This window comes from Bubalus bubalis, chromosome 8 (assembly GCF_019923935.1).
Source record: "Bubalus bubalis isolate 160015118507 breed Murrah chromosome 8, NDDB_SH_1, whole genome shotgun sequence".
NCBI classification, from domain to species: domain Eukaryota; kingdom Metazoa; phylum Chordata; class Mammalia; order Artiodactyla; family Bovidae; genus Bubalus; species Bubalus bubalis.
This window is the reverse complement of record NC_059164.1, coordinates 44,864,162-44,890,920: the sequence shown is the minus strand read 5'-3', so window position 1 is coordinate 44,890,920 and position 26,759 is coordinate 44,864,162. Positions and strand designations below refer to the sequence as shown.

The window sequence follows — 26,759 nt, the reverse complement described above, 5'->3', positions numbered from 1 at the left end:
GCCTTATTTATCAACACTGATACATCCAAAACCAAATTATTCCCTAAATAATATCCTAACTGGTCTTCCTGACACTGACATTTTTTTTTTTTTTTTTTTTTTGACACTGACATCTTCAAATTTGTTTTGCATACAAGCATCAGAAAAAAATCTTTGAAAAGTAAATATGCTTTTATGTTTATGGTTTTTTTACTGAGTTGCATTGTCTGTGGAACCAAGACTACATTCCATAACATTTCTTGTGAGGCCCTTCACAGACTGACAGTATTTTCAGCCACTGTCATTATTCATCTTGTACACCATTCACCGTAAGCTCTTTCTTTCTGAAAGCACACCCATTTTTCTCGTTGTGTTGTTACATGTGCTGTCCTCCAGCACTTTTGAGCTCTATTTGATGCTTATGGTCCACACCCCCACAATGCCATTTCTTAATGAATTCACATTTTGCCTCCTTTCCTATTTATTAGGCATTACCTTTTCTAAAGTCAGGTAATTGGATTTATACATATCACTAGCATAGCACTCATAGTGTCTTATTGCCATTGTATTATTGTCTCCCCTAATACCTTAAATTCTTTGTGGGCATAAACTTTGTCTTTATTTTTCTGTCTTTTGCACAGTGCCTTGAACGTGGGATTCATTCACTGAAAGAGTGACTTCCCATTCTTGTAAGCATGAAGTTAAGGCCTTCCTAGATACTAAAGATTAGAGACACTATCTTTAGTTCCTCTAAGTATAAACATTCATGGCACTTTTTATTTGAGTGTTTTCGAAGAGTAACAATCCACTCCCTGCCTAAAAAAAAAAAAAATACAAATTCAAAGTGATTTTAAGTTGAATTAGCTTTGAAAATATTTCCCTCCTTTCCACTGTAGCACTCATCACCTCTACTTTTTATTTGTAAAAACTGTCAGTTGAACTCTTGATATATGCCATATGTTCATGAATTATCACATTACTTGAAATCAAATCAAATGTGTTTCTTTTTGGGTTGTATGGACCTCATACACTGATATATATCACATTTTTTATTTAAATAATTTAATGTTTCAGATTGTAAAGCTCCTCCAAAACAAGCAGGATAGGATGTTTCACAAATCAATTAACATATATACCAAGCTATGAAAGTATAAAAATAATGAGCATGTTAAAATTTAATTACAGTTGTAAATTGATTTCCTTTTGTTGGCAGAAAGAACATAGTTTATTAGCCTAGGAACAGGTTCACACTGTTTTAACATCAAGCACTTCCAGCTGAAGCTTGTTAGTGACTGCCTCTCAGATTAAGGGGAAAAAACCCTCCCTGTGGTACATGAACTCCTATTGTTAAGACATAAATAATCAGCTCATCTCCTACATGGATGAGAACAAAGAACATAATAGTACACAGAGCAAAGATTAACTTAGCAAATATTGTATAACCCCATTAAAGATGTAAATTTTAAAATATCTTATGTTTAAGGAGATTTTTATTTTTCTCTATGAATGCCTCAGTCATGACATAGGTGCTAGTCGGAGGGAGGAAAAATAACTTTGGCTTTTGAATTAGGTAGATGCATTATTTTAAGCTAAAGTAAAATAAAATCCTTTAATTAGTGTCAGTATGCTACATAATATGTATATGTGTGTATATGGGCATATGTGTATAAAGGCTAAGGAAATACTGGTTTTTTGATAGCAAGAATATTTATTTTCAGATATTTAGTTTCATTTATTTTTAAGCCAATGACTAAAAACCAGAATTTACATTTTAAGGAAAAACACCAGTGAAAATATGCCTTAAACTAGAGGTAAAGAGACTGACTTTTTGTACAGCTTTCTTTTTAAACTTTATTCTGTATTTTCTAGTCCAGAATCTAAATCCTCACTTTGGAGAAAAAAAAATGCATTTTCTAGGCTAATTTTTATTCAGTTTCACTCATTTGAATTTGAGCTTGATACAGTAGACAACAAAAACAGCTCTGGAGGACAGTGTATACCCCTCTAAAATCTGAAAATTATTGGCAAAGGAATATGTCTTCGTAGGGAATAGAAGCCAAGAAGGGGAGTAATAATTTCCCCACAGAAATTTAAATTTACTCAAATAATTATTACAATATTTCTTGAAAATGATTCCCAAGTGTTTCAGGAAAGACCAATTAAAAATTCTTGATGTTTATGCTAACTTTTATTCAACTATTACATATTTTGTATGATTTATAGTCATTATTTTTTTATAAGTTATCTTTAATCCACAAATGTACAGGAAATTTTTTATAGGAAATTTTGCTTTGGGATACCATTTTCAGTGTTGTCTAATAATTTCAGATTTTCAGAAATTGTGCTTTTTCCTCCACTCTAATTTATCTTTTAAAAATTAGGCCTTAAAATAAATAATTTCATATGTAATATGTTTATTTTTCATTTATGAAAGGTTTGCACATCATTTGTTGTTGTTATTTAGTCACTAAGTTGTGTCCAGCTCTTTTGTGAACCCATGAACTGCAGCCTTCCAGGCTCCTCTGTCCATGGGATTCTCCTGGCAAGAATACTGGAGTGGGTTGCCATTCCCTTCTCCAGCGGATCTTCCTGACCCAGGGATCGAACCCGCATCTTCTGCTTGGCAGGCAGGCAGATTCTTTACTACAGAGCCACCTAGGAAGCCCATTACACATCATTAGGTTAATAAATTGCATATTAATATTACTTTGACATCAGACCTCTCATATTTGATAATTTTGTTCACAGGATTGTTGACTGTTGATTCTTAAGGCTATTATCTATATCCCTGGGGCAGGATTTTTGCCTGTATTGAGATGCTTCTTTATCTTTTTTGTTACAATTTTATTTGCATTTTCCCTGTGTTTTATCTGCAGTGGCTTTGCTGCCGAGTTTCTAACCTGCAGCAGACTCCCCTTTCACGGTGGAATGCTTTCAGAGTTGTCATTCTACTCACTTTTCCTTATTGTTGCCTTCTGTTAAGCTTTCCTTAGTCTCATTACAATGATGTCTTCCCTATATTCTGCATCTCCCTTTGGGATAGTGTAAGGAATATAAGCTTTGAAAATTCAGATTGTATTCAAATCCAGTGTAGTTGTTACTGCTATTAGCTCAGTGACCTTGAATATTTATTAACCTCTCTGAAGTTGTTTCCTGTTCTGGAAATAAGCTTTATTTATAGTACCTAACTCATGGCTGGGCTTTTGTGAGGACTAAAGGAATTAAAGTGCCTAGCACTCTTGCCTGGAAAATCCCATGGACGGAGGAACCTGATAGGCTGCAGTCCATGGGGTCACTAGGAGTCGGACACAACTGAGCGACTTCCCTTTCACTTTTCACTCTCATGCATTGGAGAAGGAAATGGCAACCCACTCCAGTGTTCTTGCCTGGAGAATCCCAGGGAGGGGGAGCCTGGTGGGCTGCCGTCTATGGGGTCACACAGAGTCGGACACGGCTGAAGTGACTCAGCAGCAGCAGCAGTACACTGCCTGTTATCTGTAGTCTGTAGATGCAGATCTGTCAATGTCTATATCTAGTCTATAGAGCCTGGACTTAATAGCAAGTTTCAATCCCTCTTCCATTAATTACCCATGATCACTAATACTAAGTAGTTTCCCATACCTCTTATTTCTCTTCTCTCAAGTTTTGTCCATATCCTCTGCCAGATCCTGAGAAGAGTGAATACCAGTTACATAGTGTGTAATTTGAAGAGCAGTAGAAGAAAAGATAAAAGTACTGAACTGGGGTCTTTACTACAGTCATAGTCTTGACAGACTACCTTCTAATATTCATCAATACCCCAAGTGAGGCACTATTTTGGCTAAACACTTTTAATATGTTAATTATTCTTAGGATTACATACTTAATTTAAAATTTGTTGTTACAACTCTTAAAATATTTTGTAGTAGACCTCTTGCATGATATATATGTTACATTCTTTTTCATTAGGACTTTTGCATTTGTAATTTGAAACATGTCCAACATATTAATTTGTTTGAGGTGACTGAGTAGGGGCTGATAATGCCAGTCATCCTTTTATGATGTCTGTTTTCACATGTGTGAAACAAGGCACTGATCTCCCAGAATTTCCAGTCCTGATGGGCTGGCTCAATTTTATTTCATAATAATTTTTACATTGGAACACTTTAGTACTTATTGTTTAAACTACATTTGTTTTCTGTAGACCCCAAACAAACAAAAGCAAAATTTTCACCATTTAAAACAATAGAAATAAAAAGTAGAATTTGGGAAAATTTAGAACACTGAAGGTGGTATTTACATAATAGTTTTGCTATAATCCTCCTGTGCTTTAAAGCAAGTGATAAGTTGTATTAGCCACAGGTTTGGAGCAACTTCGTGATGTCTTAATGGCCTCACAGCATGAAACCAACAGCTACAAATTCTTGTGGCTGAACCACAAGTCACAACTAATTATCAAACTTTCAATAGGAAAATCTGTAATCTATAAACTTAAAAACCCATATAACCTCAATCCAGTGGCATATTGATATGGAAATAATTAATATTGTTAAACTTGCCCACTTTGAGAAGTATTTTATCAAGTAGTTTTTTTTAAATCCCTGTAAATAAAGGTCAAAAATGTTTTTATTTCTATGAGTAGATTTAAATATCTGCTTCATAGGTTCTTGTTATTTTGAGACAAAATGCCTTCTAGCAGTTTATAAGTTCTCAAAGCCCTCTATATTTTGTGTATTTTTTCAGTGTAGTTAATTTTTAAATAAAAATATTTTTGAGTTGCTATAGATTTATGTTCAGTTGTAAGAAAAAATAAGGGCTCTTTCTTGCTGTATGCCCTTTACTCAGTTTCACAACCAGTAAATTGATATTGATGTGATCTACTGATCTTAATTAAATTTTCTACTTTTGCATTTATTCATTTTTGTCTATATCTGTGCATATTGGTTATTTGAAATTTTATTGTATGTGTAGGTTTGTGTATCTTGCTCCGTAGACAATATACCAGTTCTATAATCACAAGGACCCCTCCTTTTATAACCACACTCACCTTTCTCTTGCCTATTCCCCCAGTCCCTGACAACCACTAATCCTCCAGCTTCTAAAATTGTGTTGTTTCAAAAATTTGTATAAACAAATTTATACAGTGTTTAACATTTGAGATTGGCTTTTTGTCATTCGGCATAAATTCCTTTGAGAGTCATCCAAATTGTTGCATGTACCAATAGTTCATTCTTTTTTTGCTGCTGAGTTGTATTCCATGATATGATATACATAGTTTGTTTAACTCTTCACCCATTGAAGGCTCTCTGGGTTCTTCCCAGTTCTTGGCTGTCACAAGTAAAACTACTATGAATGCTCATATACAGGTTTTTGTGTGAACATGTACAAAAGATGCAACTACTGTGAATATGGTAATTGCACGTTTAATTTCATAAGTGGTATCAATGTTTTACTACCTCCAATGAAATATGATAACCTTACTTCTTTCTAAGTTCTTTTAAATTCCTGCTTTTTAAATATCATTGTTTTGAGGATCAGATGATAAGCAGTTTGTAATCAAATATGAGTTAGAAAACTCATGAGATAGTCTGCTTTATTCATATTTCTGCCTTTCTGTTGTTCTTTATTCCTTTTTCATGCTCAAGGTTCCTTCTATTATTATTTCCTTTTTGTTTAAAGAACTCCATTTAGCAGTGTTTCAAAGATGAGTCTGCTACTGACTGATTCTTTAGTTTTACCTCATTTGAGAATGTCTTTATTTCTACTTTATTCATGAGGGATAGTTTTGCAAGATATAGAACTTAGAGTTACCATTTCTTTGGCCTGGACTCCTGTTTAGTCCAGGAGAGAAATAAGCCTACCTGCGTAGCTTTCTGTTCTGTTCTGGATTAGGGATCAGGAGATGCTGAGCCTACATCACCTTGTGCAGTTGCTGCAGCCATAAGACATCCTGTCTTTACATTATTCCTCCAGTCCTGGAAGTAGTCTGCCTTCCTCTTTCTGCCTTTCAGAGTCCTTTGATAAGGTTATTTCCAGGGTTTATAGTTGTGCTTAGCTGGAAAGAACTGTAAATATGAATCTAACCCATGTTATCTGGACCAGAAGTCCTGCTGTATTTTTTTTTAAATGTGTTTTCTTCTGGCTTGGCTTGCTGTTAGTATTTGTTTATGAAACATGTTCTAGGTTTATTTAAAGCTCAGTTGGATGAGAAGTTTTCTGTAAATTACACAGTGCTAAAAAGGATTTCAAAATATTAAAATATATTTTGCCATTATTTAGAGAGCTTTGCCCCAACAAAGATTAAATCCTTCTAAGATCAATTTTATTGGCTACAAAATACTCCTATTTATTCTTATTTGTTGCAACTAAAACATTTCCTTCATTGGGGGCCTTAACAACAGTAATGACTCTTGTGTGTCTATTTTCTGTGTTCCTAAATCCTTGGCTGCTGCAGCAGATGGGAAAGACCGATTCCACTTCTGTCTTATGATTGCACATGCTCACATACAGAACTGAGTCTGGTCCTGAGTACCCTTACTAGTCTACAGGCTTTTGCCATATTCCTGTTGATCATAGCAAATTATTTAGACATTAATGCCAGCCTGCAGATAGGAGGACCTTATCATTTTGTCATGAGCACTTAATGTTGGGCAAGGAAGTAAATCAATATTTTCCATGATCCTGTCCATCTTTGAATGCACAGTACCTAGACCAAGTCCTCAAGAGTTTCATGGATATGCAGTGGGAAATAAAATTAGGGATTCAATAACGGAGAGAAAGGTGGGTATTCTTGTACTATACACGTATAGTAATAATTTTCCACAAGTTCTGTATATTTTCCCAGAATTTTTCATCTAGGCATAAATTAATATGTTTGAGATTCAAAATGTTGACCCTGTGTTGTTGTTCAGTTGCTCAGTCGTGTCCAACTCTTTGCGACCCCGTGGACTGCAGCACACCAGGCTTCCCTGTCCTTCACCATCTCCCAGAGCTTGCTCAAACTCATGTCCATTGAGTCAGTGAGCTATCCAACCATCTCATCCTCTGTTGTCCCCTTCTCCTTCTGCCTTCACACTTTCCCAGCATCAGGGTATTTTCTAATGAGTTGGCTCTTTGCATCAGGTGGCCAAAGTATTGGAGCTTCAGTTTTAGCATCAGTTTTTAAGTTAATCTTTCTACTTTAATTTTTTCAGTTTACTCTAGCATCATTTTCATAAACTATCAAAGTACTTTTAAGTTGTTGGTATTTGTACATTTCTTTATGTAATGTTCTCCTAAATTATGTATTTGTTTTTTCTGTTCATATGGTAACTCAAAGAATTAAAAGACTCTGAAATTAGTTTTTTTTAATGTGAGAAATCACATTATAATTTGTTTCATTTTAGTTTAGATTTTTGTGTGTATTAGCATCTCCTAAATCAGACCCCATCCATCTTCCCCTGCCAAATTGAGCAATCATCTTACTAATATTTTGGAAATACCTTTTGACTGCTACATCTTAAAATAGTACTGTATCCTTTGTACAATTTATGTGATTAATGTATCCATGGAATCTTGGTAGAACTGATTCAAGGGACTATCTGTTTCAGTGTAATTGCCTTTGATAATTAACTGTAACTAATACAGTGAAGATGAGCTTGATAAAGGACAGAAATGGTATGGACCTAATAGAAGCAGAAGATATTAAGAAGAGATGGCAAGAATACACAGAAGAACTGTACAAAAAAGATCTTCATGACCCAGATAATCACGATGGTGTGATCACTGACCTACAGCCAGACATCCTGGAATGTGAAGTCAAGTGGGCCTTAGAAAGCATCACTACGAACAAAGCTAGTGGAGGTGACGGAATTCCAGTTGAGCTATTCCAAATCCTGAAAGATGATGCTGTGAAAGTGCTGCACTCAATATGCCAGCAAATTTGGAAAAGTCAGCAGTGGCCACAGGACTGGAAAAGGTCAGTTTTCATTCCAATCCCAAAGAAAGGCAATGCCAAAGAATGCTCAAACTACCGCACAATTGCACTCATCTCACACGCTAGTAAAGTAATGCTCAAAATTCTCCAAGCCAGGCTTCAGCAATATGTGAACCGTGAACTTCCTGATGTTCAAGCTGGTTTTAGAAAAGGCAGAGGAACCAGAGATCAAATTGTCAACATCCGCTGGATCATGGAAAAAGCAAGAGAGTTCCAGAAAAACATCTATTTCTGCTTTATTGACTATGCCAAAGCCTTTGACTGTGTGGATCACGATCAACTGTGGAAAATTCGGAAAGTGATGGGAATACCAGACCACCTGATCTGCCTCTTGAGAAACTTGTATGCAGGTCAGGAAGCAACAGTTAGATCTGGGCATGGAACAACAGACTGGTTCCAAATAGGAAAAGGAGTATGTCAAGGCTGTATATTGTCACCCTGCTTATTTAACTTATATGCAAAGTACATAATGAGAAACGCTGGACTGGAGGAAGCACAAGCTGGAATCAAGATTGCTGGGAGAAATATCAATAACCTCAGATACGCAGATGACACCACCCTTATGGCAGAAAGTGAAGAGGAACTCAAAAGCCTCTTGATGAAAGTGAAAGTGGAGAGTGAGAAAATTGACTTAAAGCTCAACATTCAGAAAACGAAGATCATGGAATCTGGTCCCACCACTTCATGGGAAATAGATGGGGAAACAGTGGAAACAGTGTCAGACTTTATTTTTCTGGGCTCCAAAATCACTGCAGATGATGACTGCAGCCATGAAATTAAAAGAGGCTTACTGCTTGGAAGGAAAGTTATGACCAACCTAGATAGCATATTCAAAAGCAGAGACATTACTTTGCCAACAAAGGTCCGGCTAGTCAAGGCTATGGTTTTTCCAGTGGTCATGTATGGGTGTGAGAGTTGGACTGTGATGAAGGCTGAGCGCCAAAGAATTGATGCTTTTGAACTGTGGTGTTGGAGAAGACTCTTGAGAGTCCCTTGGACTGCAAGGAGATCCAACAGTCCAATCTGAAGGAGATCAGCCCTGGGATTTCTTTGGAAGGAATGATGCTAAAGCTGAAACTCCAGTACTTTGGCCATGTCATGCGAAGAGTTGACTCATTGGAAAAGACTCTGATGCTGGGAGGGATTGTGGGCAGGAGGAGAAGGGGACGACAGAGGATGAGATGGCTGGATGGCATCACTGACTCGATGGACGTGAGTCTGAGTGAACTCCGGGAGTTGGTGATGGACAGGGAGGCCTGGCGTGCTGCGATTCATGGGGTCGCAAAGAGTCGGACACGACTGAGCGACTGATCTGATCTGATCTGAATACAGTAAAAATAATGAAATAATGAGATAACCTGAAAATATTCTTGAAATTCTAACTTAACTAGATTAGAGACAGATTTTTGTTTATGAAAAAATGGAAGAGTAAATTTAGCCTATAATTTGGATTAGAGTTGAATTAAATATGTGAGAGTATTTGAATCACAAGAAAGTAGAAGTTATAAGAAATAATATAAGGAAATGCCAGTGGGAGAGTAAAATATGAGTATGTTTTCTGTATTAAAGGAAAAAGAAGTACTAAAGAAGCCTATTTTAATAATAAAGGGAGATTAATATTTCAAATGTTAAAGGGTTTAAAAGACATTTTAAAAGAGATTCAAATATCTATTACTAACCTACTTTAGCAAATGAATCCCTTGTAAAAAAAAATAGAAAAGAACGAAGTTAATGAATATATTTTGCCATAGGAGATAATATTAACTCTTCTGTATAGCCTCCCATTTATTACAATTTCAGACCTACTTTCTCATTATTATTCCTACCTGTTTCTAAACTGGAAACGATAATGAGTTTGTCTTAACTTTCAGCAGTACTCACTTTCCCCAAAAGATACCATTATTCCTTGACTGCTCGTCCTGTTTTGCGTCTCATCCCTTCCTAATAAGGGTCTTGTGACACTCATCTTGTGAGAGAGGTGGGAGCTTTGTGAGTGCATTTTGTCATTACTAAGTGAGCCCTTCTTTAAATCTCTTTTTAATTCTCTTCTGTCTGTGTTAATATACCTTCGTTGTTTTAGTTTGCTTCGTGTATCTCATCCTGTCCTCTGACTGTTAACCTTCCCATATTCTTCTATTTTGTTATATCTCTCCTAAAGAGCATATAGTTGGATTTATTTTTCAGTCACTTAATCTTTGACTTTTATTTGCAACATTTAGTTAACTTTTAATATAATTTCTAATGTAATTTTGTTTATATCTTATCTTGTTTTATTCTATTTGTCTTACCTACCTTTTGTTTCTTTTTCTTTGTTTTAGATTTTTATAATTCAGGTTTCCTTACCTCTGTTCTCTTAGTTGTTGCTATAAATATTATAACATTTATACTTACCAAAGTCAAAATTTAGTGATTTACCATCATATTTACCAGTTTCTTCATTCCTTCTTAAATTTCAGACCTTCCAACTTGTATTCCTTTTGTTTTCACCTGGAAGTATATTTTAGGAATTTCTTTAAGTGAGTAGGAATATTTTGATAGCACACTGTTGTTTTTAGTTTAGAAATGTGCCTTTTATTTCATCCCCAGTTTTAAGAGATTGGTTTTTGGGGGCATACATTTCTGAGTTAACAATTACTTTCTTCAGTATGTTAAAAATATAGGTCCACTATTTTATGTCTTTCATTGTTGTTCTTAAGACAGTTGTCTGTTCAATTGCTAGTCCTGTAAAGATAATCTGTTTTTCCTTTTCTAGCTACTTTTAAGAGCTTTTTATCTTTGATATTCTATACTTACTGTGGCATATCTAGGTATTGATTTCTTTTTATTTCCCCTGTTGGATTTATTTAGCTCTTCAGTTCTATGATATGGTGTTCTTCATCTTTTTGAATGAATTTTCATCCATCATCCATTATCTTTTCATCCATTATCATTATCTTCTGCCCCTTTTTTCTGTCTCTTTTCCTTCCAGAAATTTGATTAGAAATATGTTAGATTTTCTCATTTTGTCTTTTCTATTTTTTTTAGTCTCTTTAGTTTGCATTCTGTATCATTTTTTCATAACTACCAATGTATTCCTTAATTTTCCCTACATCTGGGTCTGATATGCCATATAATTTTTAATTATATTTTTCATGCGGTTTTTTTGTCAATTCATTTTTTTATCCACTTCATTTCCCGGTGAAACTGACACATTGAGCATTTTTTCCAAAGGGATTAATATATGTGGCCCATTATGTTTCTTGATCTGTTCAGAAGTATTTTTTTTAATTGAAATATAGTTGATTCATAATGTTATGTTAGTTTCAGGTATACAACATGGCAATTTTATATTTTTTTAGATTGTTCTCCATTTAAAGTTATTACAAAAAATCGGCTATATTTCTTATGCTGTGCAATAATCCTTGTAGTTTATTTATTTTATTCCTAGTAGGTTTTACCTTTTCATTCCCTCCTCTTGTCTCACCCCACCTTCCCTCTCTCCACTCATAATTGATAGTTTGTTGTGAATGTTTATAAAATCTCATACAGATATATTTTTTAGTATTTATTTATTTTTGGCCGCACTGGGTCTTTGTTGCTGCCAGGGAGCTTTCCGTAGTTGTGGCAAGTGGGGCTGCTCTCTAGTTGCGGTGTGTGGCCTTCTCATTGTGGCGGCTTCTCTTGTTGAGGAGCCTGGGCTCTAGGGCACACAGGCTTTAGTAGTTGCTGTGCATGGGCTCAGTAGTTGCAGCTCACAGGCTTAACTGCACTGTGGCATGTGGGATCTTCCTGGACCAGAGATTGAACCAGTGTCCTATTCATTGCAAAGTGGATTCTTAACCAGTAGACTACCAGGGAAGCCCTCATATAGATGTTTTTAACCTTAGGTGGTTTTATCTTTTATTTTCTAAATAAGTTAAGCATGGCATATAATTCAGAAAGCTATAGGAAATATATGAAACAGTTTTCAAGTAAAATACAGTGAGTTTTAAGTAAACTAATGGGTTATTAGAAAAGAAACCTATTTGTTAAATTTGAGATTGAAAAGTGCTAATAGTAATAATATAAATAGTAGCTCATATTGAATACTGTGTTTCAGGCACTGTGTTAAGTTGCCTTATAGATGACCTCATTTAATGGACACAATACTATTTCATACATTTTTAACAACCAACTTAATTTTTTTGTTTCATTTAACTCTTAAACTAGGTAAATGTGAGCTCTTTTATAAAAATGTTGAGTAACTTAACATTTTTCATCTGTTCATAAACTTTGCTCATACGTACCTGTTAAATACTACTAAGAAAATCATTAATAGAATGACAGCTGGATAACTATACCTCCACAATGAGCAAACACTTAAAGCGCATACCAGGTTTCCGATTTAATGGTCAGGGAGCCCTTAGTCCTGTTGCTGGAGACATACTGATGTGTCTGTTCTCTTGAACACTCCCTTTTTCACAGATCATCCTCATTCTTTTAACAAATTCTTTATTTGGGTAAGATTATAATACAGCTTATTAGAACTTAGCTCTCTCAGCTATGATCACATTTTAGCCACTCTTTTCATAAGTTTTAGAATTGTAGTTAGGAGATCTAAATCCTAGTCAAGTAAGTTTCTGCCATTATGTAGTCATTATCACTTTGGATAAGTCACTGAACATTTTGATTTCTACATTGCTAAGTTATCTGAATCTAGCAATTTTTCAGTGCAAGAGTTTGACAAACTTTTTCCAGTAAGAGGGCTACATAGTAAATATTTTAGGCTTTGCAGTCCAAGAGACAAAAATGGAAGATACTATTATGATATAAGTGCTTGTATATAAGTAAGAGAGAAAAACTGTTGTCTCACTCCACCTTGCTGGCCTGTCATAGGTGATCCCATTTGTGGGCATGGTTTGTACTCAGTCGCCATCAGCTCAAGACATTCTTGGAACAAAGAGGGAAGGGAACTGGCCGGCAGAATAGGAAGAGTGACCACTTGTGGTTAGTTTCAGTCTTTGTCACAGTGGCTTTCATGTCCCTGTGTACTCTTGTTTCCCTCTGGAGAATCCAGCTTTCTTAACCAAATTTCAAAGAATTGCTAGTATACAGACTGCTTCTGTGATATTCCCCTCTTAAAAGTCAGAAATGCTAGAGAAACTTCATGAGTTGGAAATTAAAGAATTCTAAAATAGCTTGGGGCCAAAAGAAAAAAATCAAAGTGGAAACTGAAGTGTAAAACTATTTCCAGGATAGTAGAGTAAACCAGTAGAATGAAAAAATAGTATAATTCAGTTCAGTGAAAGGCAAGAAAAGAATGAGAAAGACACATAGAAAAAAATAGAAAAGTTGACACAGTGGTAGAAATAAAATTTTAGAATATCATTGCAGTGAAGGGAAAAAGAGTATATATTTCACCCAAAAGGTAAAGGTTGTTAGACTGGCCTATAAAAAAAATCCCTCTGCATATTGTTTATGTGAGAGCTGTTTAAAGTTAAGAAAATATAAAACTTTTAAGTTTTTATTGAAAAAATGCTTTGTATTTGCTAAATATAGTCTTTTCTATATATAAAATACTGTGGTATCTACCCATCTGTTGGTTTTTAAAAATTGTTAATATTGACAGCTGACTGAACACTGCATAACAGTTCCCCCTTTTAAATTGCAATAGTAGAGTCTGTGTAGTATAATAGAGTGAGCATGAACTCTAGGTTTGAATTCTTACTAAGCCACCTAGTTCTGGGGTCTGAGGAAAGTTACTTAACATCTCTAAGAATCATTTATAAAATGAGTATAATAGCATCCACTTTGTAGGGTCATGAGGCATAAATGAGATGCTGTGTATAGAGTACATGGTACCAAGCAAATCACTACTACGTTATTGTTTTTATCATTCAGAATGTTTACTGCATCTCAAGGTATTGATCACAGATTAAGTGAACATTTTTTTTATTATTCCTAAGGCATATGATTAAGTATTAAAGATACTGCCATCAACAGTTACAGATCATCAAGTCTCCTGATCTTCTTTCTTGCCATTGTTGGCTTCTTTTTCTGTTGGCCTTCAGGAGATGAGGGGAAAAAAAAAAATTGGGAAAAGAAAATAGGCTACTCAAAGAATTCCAGCTCTTGGGTCAGCTTTGTTTCTTGGATTTCGGAGCACTTAATACTTCTGTCAGCGTTATGCACATGAAATTATTTTGGATTTTGATTTTTGACTTGTCAAAATGCACTTTTGCCATTGTTAATCTCCCTGCTCTTTTCCTGACTGTCTAATTGAGGATCAGTTTAAAAGCAAGACTAAGTCTAGATCTGAAGGATGGATTTCTTATCTAACAAGCTACTCAACTCTGAAAAAGGCCCACTTTCACATTTTAACTGCTTGATTCTCAAGGGAGTGCAGATTTGATATTCTGAGGTATTTGGATAGAAAGTTCATAAAATTTTTATGGAGAGAAGGAATGTCCTTTGTTTATAGTTTTTAAAGGTTAGCAGTCATATGTGTGTCGTTAGTTGAAATAAATTTATCTCTAGTGGAGTCCTTAAAGGTTGATCATTAGTTTGATTAACTAGGACGTTAAGCATATGTACAAATTTGTGTATACAAATTTCAAAGTAGTCATATTTGCAGATGCTCTTGTGAATTCTGTTATATATTGTTATCAAAGTAACTATAAAATGTTTCAGAAACAAGGACATCATGCAATCTGGTTAAACCATTTTCTCATAAAAATACTTTTCTTATTTTTAGATTACCTCTTTAGTGACCCTTCAGCTCCTAACCCTGGTTGGCCATGACGATCAGCTTGATGAACCAAAATACAAATGCACAGTGTCTCTAGACTTCATCAGAGCTATTGCTAGGTAAGCATAGACTAATCACTAATGTAAAATGTCTTGAATTATGTAAATGATATACTAAATATAAAAATTAATCTTCTTCCTAATGTAATGTCATTAGTCATTTAAGTAAGAGAAGATCATTTAAGTGCCAAGAATGACTGTTTCACTGTAGAATGAACACTCTCATCAGATTTACAAATGACAAAATTCAGAGAATTAGTTAACATGTTATATGGCAAAAATCAAGATTCTGAGAGTCTGAGACAGACTGGAATAGTGGTCCTATAGTAGCAAGGTAGGATTTAATGGGCAGCTGACTACAGACAACTTGTATATACTGTAGTGTATGTGTGTTTGCGTTAGTTGCCAAGTCCTGTCCAACTCTTTGCAACGCCATGGACTATATAACCTACCAGGCTCTTCTCTCCATGGAATTTTCCAGGCAAGAATACTGGGTTGCCATTTCCTTCTCCAGGGGATCTTCCCGACCCAGGGATTGAATCTGTGTCTCCTTCATTAGCAGATGAATTCTTTACCACTGAGCTACCTGGGAAGCCTGCCAGTTTTCTCTAGTAGTAGCTTCTTACTTTTTCAAACTCCTATCCCTCAGGATTGGATGCTTTTTAAGTGCTATCCTTTCTTTTTGTTGCCACTTCTAGATAGTTATTTTCTCCCCAATTTCTTGGAAAAATTTGAATTTCTTTGAGACTCTTAAAATCTGGCTCTAGTTCCCTCTTTTTCCAATTGATTATCTTCTACCAGCCTCCCAGCCATTCCACTACATGTATTGAAAAGTAGAATATGTGGTTTACAGGTTTCTTTTCAATCTAGATTCTGATTCTTGACTGTATTCAAACCACAAGTCCTAACATCTGTGTTCACTTTGTTCAGCAGTTACTGCTTCAGAGAACAAAATTGAAACTGAGTTGAGAACTCCTTTCACTACCTACATATGTGCCCATCTTCTGTCTTTCCTTTATCAGTAGATTGGGATTCCTTCTCCTATGTCAGATGGGCTCTTCCACTTCTGTTCTGAATTCCATCTCCTCCCTTTTTCCAGCATCTGTCCCAGCCCTCAGACTATGTATTCTCAGTGGCACCCAACAGGATTGACCACTCTCTCTCTTTTAAAACTCTTCTCCTAGAGTGCATGATTCTAATCTTGTGATTTTCATCTTTATTCCTTGGCTGTTTCTTCTCAAGCTCATTTGTCAGCTTATCCTATTCACTGGCCTTTATTACATTTAGTTGTTCCTTGAGGCTTGGCTCTTTTCATATTTTTTTTTCCTAGACTATTTTTACTTTACTCCTGACTTCAACAACTATGTACTAATCATACTCCCCAATTTTTTAGAGGCCAGACCTTTTTTCTAGTATTCTTGACTTTTGGATATTTCCTGCCTGTATCAATATATTTCCAAAACTGAACTCAGGAATTCCCCCCTCTTCTGCTTGCCAACAAAAAAGGAATGATGCCGCTTTCTTTCAGTGTTCCCTGGTTCATTGATTCGCACTTGCAGTCTGTCATGTTGCACAGGCCTAAAACCTGGTAGTCACTAGTGACATTTGTCATCCCCCTACTCCCAGTATCCAAGCATTAGTCTTTTTGAGCCTGTCAGGTTCCTCCTATGTTCTCAATTCATTCACTTTTATCCTTTATACCATTAATGTTCTAGACCAAGCCACTGTTATCTCTTCTCTGGTAACCTTCTAGTTGGTTTTCTGTCTACTCTTATTCTCTTATAATTTGTCCACACTATTACCAGAGTGATCTAGTAAAAACTTAATGTCACCCTTCTACTTAAAAGTCTTCAATAATTTCCTGTAACTCTTAGGATAAAAAACCAAAATGTTTAAAATAACTTTCAAGGCCCCAGTGACTTGGCCTGGCCTCAGCCTTTGTGCCCAGCCATACCTATCACACACATCTTCTCCGTTAGATATTTATACTTTGACCACTTTTTTTTTTTTTTTTTTTTTCAGTTCTTCACATTCACCATTCGTTGCATATGCAACACTTTCCAAATCCTCCTCTATCCAGCTAACTGCTACATAACCTTTAGATTTCAGTTTAAATGCATATTTCTTGAAGAAGCTATCCTCAAGCATACTATGACCTCCCATTGTCCACGCCCTCCACCCTACTCCCACACACTATTCACAGTTAGTTTATCCAGGTCCCCTTATCTTCTGAGACTTACCATTATTTTATTTAAATAATTCATTCAATAATTAGAACTCATTTTTCTTCCTACAGTATAAGCCCATGAAGAGCAAAGCAGAGACTGTGTCAATCACTAACTTACTCAAACCTTCTCAGAGGGTGGGAAGAATTGAGAGTAGCACTGAAACATATGCATTATCATGTGTAAAATTAGATAGCTGGTGGAAATTTCCTGTATGACACAGGGAGTTCAAGTCCAATGCTCTGTGACAACTAGGAAGGGTGGGATGTAGTGGGAGGTGGAAGAGAAGTTCAAGAGGAAGGGGACATGTGTATACCTATAGCTGATTCATAATGATATATGGCAGAAACCAACATAATATTGTAAAGCAATTATTCTCCAATTAAAAATAAATAGTTTTAAAAATTGTGAGGTTACTTAAAATTGTTATTTTAAAGGATAAAAACACAGGAAAATACTCATGATACAAATGTAAGTGGTTAAAACATTAATACAAAAAGTTGTATATCCAAGAAAGGTAGAAAAACCTAAGGCAAGGCAATAATGGTTAAATTGTTGGTTACTGCCAAGAAATCAGGCAGAGTCTATCTAATGGTAAAGCTGTCATTTGTGACTTTAACAAGAACACTTTCAGGGATACAGTGGGGTTACAAGTTAGGATATAGTGCATTAAGTGGTATTTGTGAGTAAGTTGATGCCGCACATGCAAAGAATGCTTTTTATTCACTTAAGATTTATTGTGATGTTCATTATAATCACTATACTAGGCTTTGGGGATGTAGCAAGATGTATAACAGATCTGTATCCTCATGTACCTATTTTCTAGACTATTTTTGCTATAAAGAGGAATAGAGGATTGTTACCTACTAAACAGCTTGTGGGGGCATGAGTAGCTTATTATTTAAGATATGAGCATATTTAAATGCTGATAGGAAACAACTTGTAGGGAAGAAGAGTTAATGATACAAAAGAGAGGTGACTAATTTAAAGTCCTTGAAAAGATATATATAACATGGGATTTAGAAACTTGAGTTAAAGAAATAGCCCTAAATGAGAGAGGGGACTCCTTTTTCATTATACATGAGGAAAAGGTGGTTTCAGATGGAACTGCATTTAGAGATCTGTTGGCAAGAAGTTGAAGGAGCTCTGACCTGAGGCCTTCTATTTTATGTGTAAGGGTAGAGGCAAGAGACTTAAGGACAGAAGTACAACAGTTTGAGACAAATATGGATAATTGAAATAGCTGCCACGGAGAATGGAGGAAAGTGCTAGCAAGGAGAGCAACTTGCTGAGAGTGTTGAGGGCCCAGTTGAGGTTCCCGACCTTGAATTTACAGTGGCACCAATCTGTGAAACTTGTGATCTTCTCCGACAGCATTCCATGTGCTGGGTACTGGGACAGCAAAAGGGTATAATTGAAATCACATAGGATTGGGGTTTTGCCAGGTGAATTGAGTGGATGCTAGCAAAGGAATGCTTGAGGTGACAAACCATGGAGTCTAAGCTAAGAAGGGAAGAAAGGAAGTAAAGCATGTGGAGGGCTAACAGTTCAGTGCCTGGCACTTAATAGTAATTATTTGTAGATGAGGAAAAGGCAAAGAGAGGTTTGTACACTGATTGTTTCCAGGTGTTCCAGGTCACTTAAAGGAGATTGGGATCAGGGTGGAATGTCTGAATTTATGTTTTTTAGAAGTAGAACATTTCTGAGTGTGATCATGAGAGTAGAAAAGGTCATTTGAGGTAAAAGGGACAAGTGCAATGAAGACACTAAAGCTGAGGCAAATCTTGGAATAGAGAGGAAACTGAACTGGATGCTGCATTATTCACTAAGAGGTGGTGACAGGGGATTAAAGGGTGTTAGTGGAATGGTTTGAGTCTCACAGGAGCAGAGCCTTTTGCACAAGGACAGCAGCCTCACATGACAGAACTGCCTGGACTATAGTAGAGTCAGTCTAACCTCATTGGAAAGAGCTAAAGACGAGACTTGATCCCTCAGTGGGAGCTAACTTTCAGTTAAGCTTGGTTGAGAAAAGAAAACCATTCAAGGAAGAGGTAGAGGACATAAAGGATCTTCTTGACCAAGGAACTGTGAAAGATTTGGACACAGAAGCAGTAGGAGACTGGTTCTAGAAAGGAGCACAGAATATGGAGGTAGAGTATGGAAGAACACAGATGAAAACATGCTTAATAAGCATTGTACTTGAATTGTGCTTAATGTTAACAGTAGTTGAAGTTTCTGATTTCTTTCCCTCCACACTAGGAAGACACTGCAAAATAACTTAATATTGTAACTTAAAGTTGTGTGATTGCAAATTCTCTGAAAAACCAAACTAAGAAAGAAAAATTCAAACTGCCTACATAAGTAAAAGGAAATAAAATAATACCCCAAGAGAAAAATTTTTGTATGTCAGTGCGGTGAAAGCATCAACAACGTGAAATAAAAGGATAAAGGCAAAATTATCCTTCAGTTCAGTTCAGTCGCTCAGTCTTGTCCGACTCTTTGCGACCCCATGAATTGCAGCACGCCAGGCCTCGCTGTCCATCACCAACTCCTGGAGTTCATTCAAATTCACATCCATCGAGTCAGTGATGCCAGCCAGCCATCTCATCCTCTGTCGTCCCCTTTTCCTCCTGCCCCCAACCCCACCCAGCATCAAAGTCTTTTCCAATGAGTCAGCTCTTCGCATGAAGTGGCCAAAGTACTGGAGTTTCAGCTTTAGCATCAGTCCTTCCAAAGAACACCCGGGACTGATCTCCTTTAGGATGGTCTGGTTGGATCTCCTTGCAGTCCAAGGGACTCTCAAGAGTCTTCTCCAGCACCACAGTTAAAAGCATCAATTCTTCGGCATTCAGCTTTCTTCACAGTCCAACTCTCACATCCATACATGACCACTGGAAAAACCATAGCCTTGACTAGACGAACCTTTGTTGGCAAAGTAATGTCTCTGTTTTTCAATTTGCTTTCTAGGTTGGTCATAACTTTCCTTCCAAGGAGTAAGCGTCTTTTAATTTCATGGCTGCAGTCACCATCTGCAGTGATTTTGGAGCCCAGAAAAATAAAGTCGGACACTGTTTCCACTGTTTCCCCATCTATTTCCCATGAAGTGATGGGACCAGATTCCATGATCTTAGTTTTCTGAATGTTGAGCTTTAAGCCAACTTTTTCACTCTCTCTTTCACTTTCATCAAGAGGCTTTTGAGTTCCTCTTCACTTTCTGCCATAAGGGTGGTGTCATCTGCATATCTGATGTTATTGATGTTTCTGCTGGCAATCTTGATTCCAGCTTGTGCTTCTTCCAGCCCAGCGTTTCTCATGATGTACTCTGCATAGAAGTTAAATAAGCAGGGTGACAATATACAGCCTTGATGTACTCCTTTTCATATTTGGAACCAGTCTGTTGTTCCATGTCCAGTTCTAATTGTTGCTTCCTGGCCTGCATATAGGTTTCTCAAGAGGCAGGTCAGGTGGTCTGGTATTCCCATCTCTTTCCTTAGATAATCAAAATCCTTAGATATATATGCCACATAATTAACTTATAAGTAGTCTAAATTCTGATTTAAGAATTACTCCTAGGCAGAATGCCACAAACACTATTTTTGTTTATCCTTTTTCTTTCTAGATATTACTTTAGAAAATAATTCATTTGTGTTCAGTGAGAGAATCTTCTATAGTATTTAAAAACTGTCTTTGGAATGTGTGCCCAGTTTTAATGTTGCCCTTGCAGTTACTTTATAAAATTCTGCTGTCTTAAAATGATACATGTGGGAATCAGTTGGTAAGTTACCTGTTTATATTGGAGGATGGAGGGATGATAGGAAAAAGTAATTATCATCTTGGGAGTAAATGTTTCTTAGAGGGATGATCTTACATATTCAATTCCCAATTAATTTAGTTTTTTTTTTTTTTTAAGTCCAAAAGCTTTAACTGTATGATTCAGTTTGCTTGAGTACTTCCCAGTGGCAAAGCAGAGAAATAGGATGTCATGAACCTTTTACAAATGCTTAGTGTTTTTAAGTCAGTCCAGTCGTTCTATAAAGAAAAATTTATTGCACAAACTGTGCTGCAGTGTTAAACAAATGGATTATTAGGTAAGATGGAGTTCTGCCACAAACAAATCACAGTATTTTCATTTGTTTTAATTCTAGTACTAGTCTGTTACACAAACATTTCTCTTTACCTATCACAGCATAGTTGCAGTTCTCTGTTCTCCTTACCTCTCGTACTATTGTAGTTATGGCTTCATATGGATCATTTTGTATGGCTTTGTAATAGTCTTATCAAGTAATGCCTTCTAGTCCTATAGTATTGCAACTTTGTTTTAATCATAGCTTCTTTAAACTTTTCTTTTCTATTCAGTGGGGAAAAAATAATAAATCCAAAAGACAATAAAACTTAAAATTAAGTTCAATTTACTTTGTCACTTTAGGTTTATAACCTTAGGACCCAAAGTCATTGTAGGGAAGTGTGCCTGGAGAGATGTACGAATCCATCTGTCCTTTTTGCCTGTGATTAAAAATAGCCTACTGTGTCTTTTGTCTTCTAAGACCCCCTAAAAAAGATGTTTCCAACCAATCATGAAAAATCTTCTCATGATTTTTCAAAAGGTAATTTTTAGTGGTACATTGTTACTAGTAAATTTGGAGAGTTCTGTAATGGGCTTCCCTGGTGGCTCAGACAGTAAAGAATCTGCCTTCACTGACCCAGGTTCAGTCCCTTGGTCAGGCAGATGCCCTGGAGAAGAAAATGACAACACACTCCAGTATTCTTGCCTGGAGAATTCCATGAACAGGGGAGCCTGGCAGGCTACAGTCTCTAGGGTCGCAAAGAGTTGGATACGACTGAGCGAATAACACCACTAACACATAGTCGAATGAAAGGAAAGCACATAAAAATAAGTAGCTTTATGATATAGTAACCATACCTTTTGTGACATTATGCCTAAGATAAGTTGGTTTCTTTTTTCCTTTTTTTTTTTAGTAAGTATTTTTAGTTGTTTTAGTACCCCCAGTGATAACAGGATTGTTTTGGCAGTGTTTTTATGCAATTTGGAAAGTTTTGGTGTTCTTCAGAGAGGCACTCTTGTAGTGAAACAATTAAAGTACTCTTCATTCCATCATTAGGTGCCACAAAGCCATAGCATCTCATTTGAGCTATTTTTAAATGTTTTTGCATAAGTAGTGTCTATAGTTCCCTATTCCTGATTTTTAAAAAAATTTGATGTGTCAGTCATTTGCTTAGAAACTTTTTTAGAAAGTGTATTACAAAATGATAGACAAAAACATCAATTAATGATGGTATAATAAATAAGAGCATGCAAATTAGTGAATCTTTAAAAGGCTGTTCTCATATGGATGATTATTTTTGCAGAATTGAATACTTTAAGGCTTTAATTTTATACTTATTGCTAGATCATTATATCTAATTATTTTGACCATTTATTCAAATAATAAACCTCCAAGTCTGAATATCTATAGTGAAGAATGAATTTAGAGAAAGGAAAATAATTATATGTCTCTGTCTTCTGCTATTTTATTCTGCCTGCCGTCAGAGTACAAAAATATACATTCACATCGTCTGTTTGTTGTATCGTATTCTTGGATCATACAGATTTAGTTACAATACACACACAGGTCAGCCAGTGTAAAAGACTGAAAAGAATGAAAACTACAAACGAGGACAGATGAGCTATGCATTATGTAATGATAAAACAGGTGTTTGGGAAGATAAACAATGTTCAAAAGCAAAGGAGATTTAAATACTGCTGCATCTGTAATTGCTTTATTCTGGTTATTAGACAAAAAACAAATAGCTTTCAAATGAAATCCAAACTTGCTGTGCTATAATTGAAATATATGAATATTGGATAGTTCTGACTTCATTTACTTTTGTTAGAAAAGCAAACTTTATGCATGGGAGGGAAACTTTTTAAAGAAACTCTGTTCCTAGTGACATTAAAAAACAATGTTAATTTTGTCATGATGCTTTTGACAGTATCATAGGGTTGTTTAGCATTAGTTGTGAATTATTTGGCATGTGCTTCTCAGAATCATACATACAAAGCTGAGCAGTCTAGGGGGTGAGGATGCTAACATACTATCTGTTTTTGTTTATAGGACGGTGAACTTTGACATAATAAAATACTTGTATGATTTCTTGTGAAAACAAGCTTCAAAGCCATATGGACACTGTGACAATGACTAAGCCAAACTGTGTTCATCCAACTACTCAGCTGGCCTGGGAGAGGAGTTCTTTGGCTCCATTGGATTTGTCCAGACAGGTGCTGGCCCAGCATGGAATCTGATGAAAATACTCTGATTGGTCTGGGTGAATGTGAGCAGAAGACTATTTACCAGGGACCCTGGAGTATTTGGAAAGAACGTGTTAATTATAAACAGCAGGGTCTGAGCACAATCTGTTCTATTCTTAATGATGTTATCTTAACACTGAAAATGCCTGAAACCCATTTACTTAGGACTGCATTTTGCTCTGTGAACTATCCCCTGCGCTTTGAACGTGCCAGCAGCCCTTGTATATAAGCCCAGTCTTTTCACTTCCTCTCCACAGGAGCCTCTGCAGTTGCTTGCCAAAGCAGATTTTCCTAAGGCCACCACTTTAAAAGATCATAGTTGCAAAATATAATAAGTAGAAGTTTTTTGTTATTTTAAGATCCAAGTTTATATGTGTCTGTCTTTCACTCTGATTTTCTCAAAAAGCAAGGTAGTTTGATCAGATAGGGCAGCTTTCCACCTCTAAGCCTCCTTGATAACTGCAGTATACTTAGGTGAGATTTATCTAGTCACTCTGGCAATAAACTACTCAACATAGCTTTTTAATCTGCATAATGATTTTCTTTCCTTTTTTTAATCACTGACCTTTAATAGTTCCACAATAGAAGTTTTCCTGTTACATTAATTATGAACCTAGGGTCTGATTTTCATACCTACTTTTGAAGTTTTCTGTTAGCACTTAAATGCTTGAAAATTATTTTGAACAGATTTAAAGTGCTTAATTACAGAGCCTACTTTAAATTTCAGTTGCATTTTATACTTTCCTTCTTTGTTTGGAAAAAAAATTTTCACAATAGTCACCTTCAAATAGCAATAGGAAGCCTATTAATGTAGTGACTGACACTTTCTGGATCAAAGAAAACAAGGAATTGTTTACTTGTGTTTATTTATAGGTACTGAGTGGGGGGAAGGAATGAAATTATTCTTCGTCTCCCTACATAAGATAAAAGATAGCAAGGAGCACCCTTGCCCTCTGTCTCTTGTCCCACGGAAGATGGTGAAATTTTGTGTTCTACAAGATATTTGGAGAAGCCAGGGCCAGGAAAAAACCATGTGCATTGCAAATTCATTGCAAATGCACTTAGAAATCTGTGCATCATTCAAGTAGAAGGCAGTTTGAGTAGCTGATTCAAGGAAGAGCAATGCCACTTGAGGGAATTTTCACCCCCTTTATAATTTGCCATCAAGTGGCAAGTCTACTGTGCAGCCTTCTTGGATAGCCTGGGATCAGTGAGCATTTTGAGGGAAAAACTCTGGAATTTGAGGGGGGAAAGAGTTTGTCAAATAGGGGGCTGGGGAAGACAAAAAGGAGGCAAGGGTTCCTATATGTGACTCTCTGTGCCTCCTTACTGCAGGCCACCTGTCCCCTGCCCAGCACCTTGCTCATCTTGCACTGCCCGACACTGCTACCAGCCCTGTGTGTGGCTTCCCTGCAGAACACCTTGTAACCAGATTTTCCCTGCCTCTGACTGGGCCATCAGAACTTTTATGTTTTGTAATTTACTTCCTAATGGCTTGCTAAATGACTCACTAATTTGATTAATTTATTTAAACAAAGACTAACAGAGCTTAATATGGATATTAGCATTTTAACAAGGGTCATCTGCATATGAATTTTCTAATTGGAAGGTATAAATCTCCAATTAAAGGGGAGAATCTAATGATGAGAATTATGCTGGCTAGTGGGCCAGATACTTAAGAGGGAACGTGCTTAAATTATTCTCAGCATTTATTCTACCTAAATCTAAAAATGATTTAGGAAGTAGAAAAATGAAGTTACCAAGCTGTGGGATTTCAGATTGTTTATACAGTGGTTATCCCCCATTTAAAAAATGTCTTCTTTCCATTATTGTGACTCAGATATATATGGTTAGGGGGAAACCTTACTTCCCTTATTACTTTCCAGTTTAAATCCCTAAATTTGTCTTCATTGCCGAAGCAGTTCTTTTTCAGTAATTCTGGAAGAGATCCTGATCCAGCAGGCCTCTTTTCATTAAGGCCTAAAAAGTCAAAAAGGTGTCAAGTCTCTAGGGCAGCAATTAAGACTTGGGGCTCTGGAATCAGATACCAGCTATATCTCTAGGAGCTATGTGACATTAGGCTGATTATTGAATCTCTCTGTGCCTCACCTACAGTGAGGTACACCTACAACTTCTCTCTTGGAGTTGTTTAGAGAATTAATAATTAAGTTGATATATCTAAGGTGGTAGATCTCAACTGGAGGGAGTTTTGTCTACCAGAGAATATTTAGCAATTTCTGGAGACATTTTTGATGTGACATTTGGGTGTGTGGTGGGGCTGGGTAGAGACCTGGGATGCTCCTGGAAATAGAGAACAAGCACTGACATTTTGTCTTTTTTGATAATAGCCATGCTAACAGACGGAGAAGGCAATGGCACCCCACTCCAGTACTCTTGCCTGGAGAATCCCATGGATGGAGGAGCCTGGTGGGCTGCAGTCCATGGGGTCGCGAAGAGTCAGACACGACTGAGCGACCTCACTTTCACTTCTCACTTTCACGCATTGGAGAAGGAAATGGCAACCCACTCCAGTGTTCTTGCCTGGAGAATCCCAGGGACGGGGGAGCCTGGTGGGCTACCGTCTATGGGGTCGCACAGAGTCGGACAGGACTGAAGCGACTTAGCAGCAGCAGCGTGCTAACAGATGTGAGGTGATATCTGATTGTGGATTTGATTTGCATTTCCCTGATGATTAGTGATTTGAGCACCCTTTCATGTACCGTTTGGCTGTTTGTATGTCCTCTTTGAAAAAAATGTTCAGGCCCTTTATTCATTTAAATTTGATTTAATTGTTTTGTTTTGTTTTGTTTTTGCTTTTGAGTTTTTAGAGTTCTTTCTATCTTCTAGATACAAGTCTTTTATCAGATATGTGATTTGCAGTTATTTGCTTCTGGTCTGTAACTTGGATTTTTATTCTTTTCACAGTGTCTTTTGTAGAACAGAAGGTTTTAGTTTTGATGAAGTCTGATTTATCAATTTTTTTTGTATGAAATATGGTTTTGGTATTGTAGTTAAAAAAATCTTTGCCTAACAAAGGTCACAAAGACCATCCTAAAGGCCCACACCAGAATTATCTGATCCAAATTTCAGTAATGCCAAGATTGAGAAACCCTGGTCTAGGTAAGGTAACTGGTACACCATAATTGCTCAATAAATGTTACCTATTGTCACTGTCCTGAAATATTTGTGGCCTAGAAAGGAGGTCAGTGATGGAATGCAATAGCATCCCAACTAAGTAGAGAAGCGGCGCTCTCACCTAATCCTATCTAGGAAACTTCGTGTTAAAAATTTTTAATTATTCAAATGGACACAATACCTTGGATTTTTACTTTTGGAATTGAAGGATTCTAATTCACATGCAGGTTTCATTACTTATTTTTCAGGATCTTGTTGAATAGTCAAAAGCTGAACTGAGAATGATCAAATCAGAGAGCAGGTGACTGAGGAGTTACATTGTTTGCCCTCAAGGTGTGATGGCTGAACAATTAGTGGTGTACTTCCAAGGAATTTAGTTAACCAGCAACTGTTT

General features: G+C 36.4%; 1 protein-coding gene across 2 annotated transcripts in view; it reads left to right on the top strand.

Moving 5' to 3' along the window:
• Positions 1–23,956, top strand: part of ORC5 (origin recognition complex subunit 5) — a 79,330-nt gene extending 55,374 nt beyond the window's left edge. For both annotated transcript variants that reach the window (XM_044946590.2, XM_006053469.4), the window contains 2 exons: positions 14,646–14,758; positions 23,037–23,956. In XM_044946590.2, the coding sequence (XP_044802525.1) occupies positions 14,646–14,758; positions 23,037–23,082 (159 nt within the window). In that variant the 3' untranslated portion in view covers positions 23,083–23,956. The remainder of the gene's footprint in view (positions 1–14,645; positions 14,759–23,036) is intronic.
• The last annotated feature ends 2,803 nt before the right edge of the window (positions 23,957–26,759 follow it).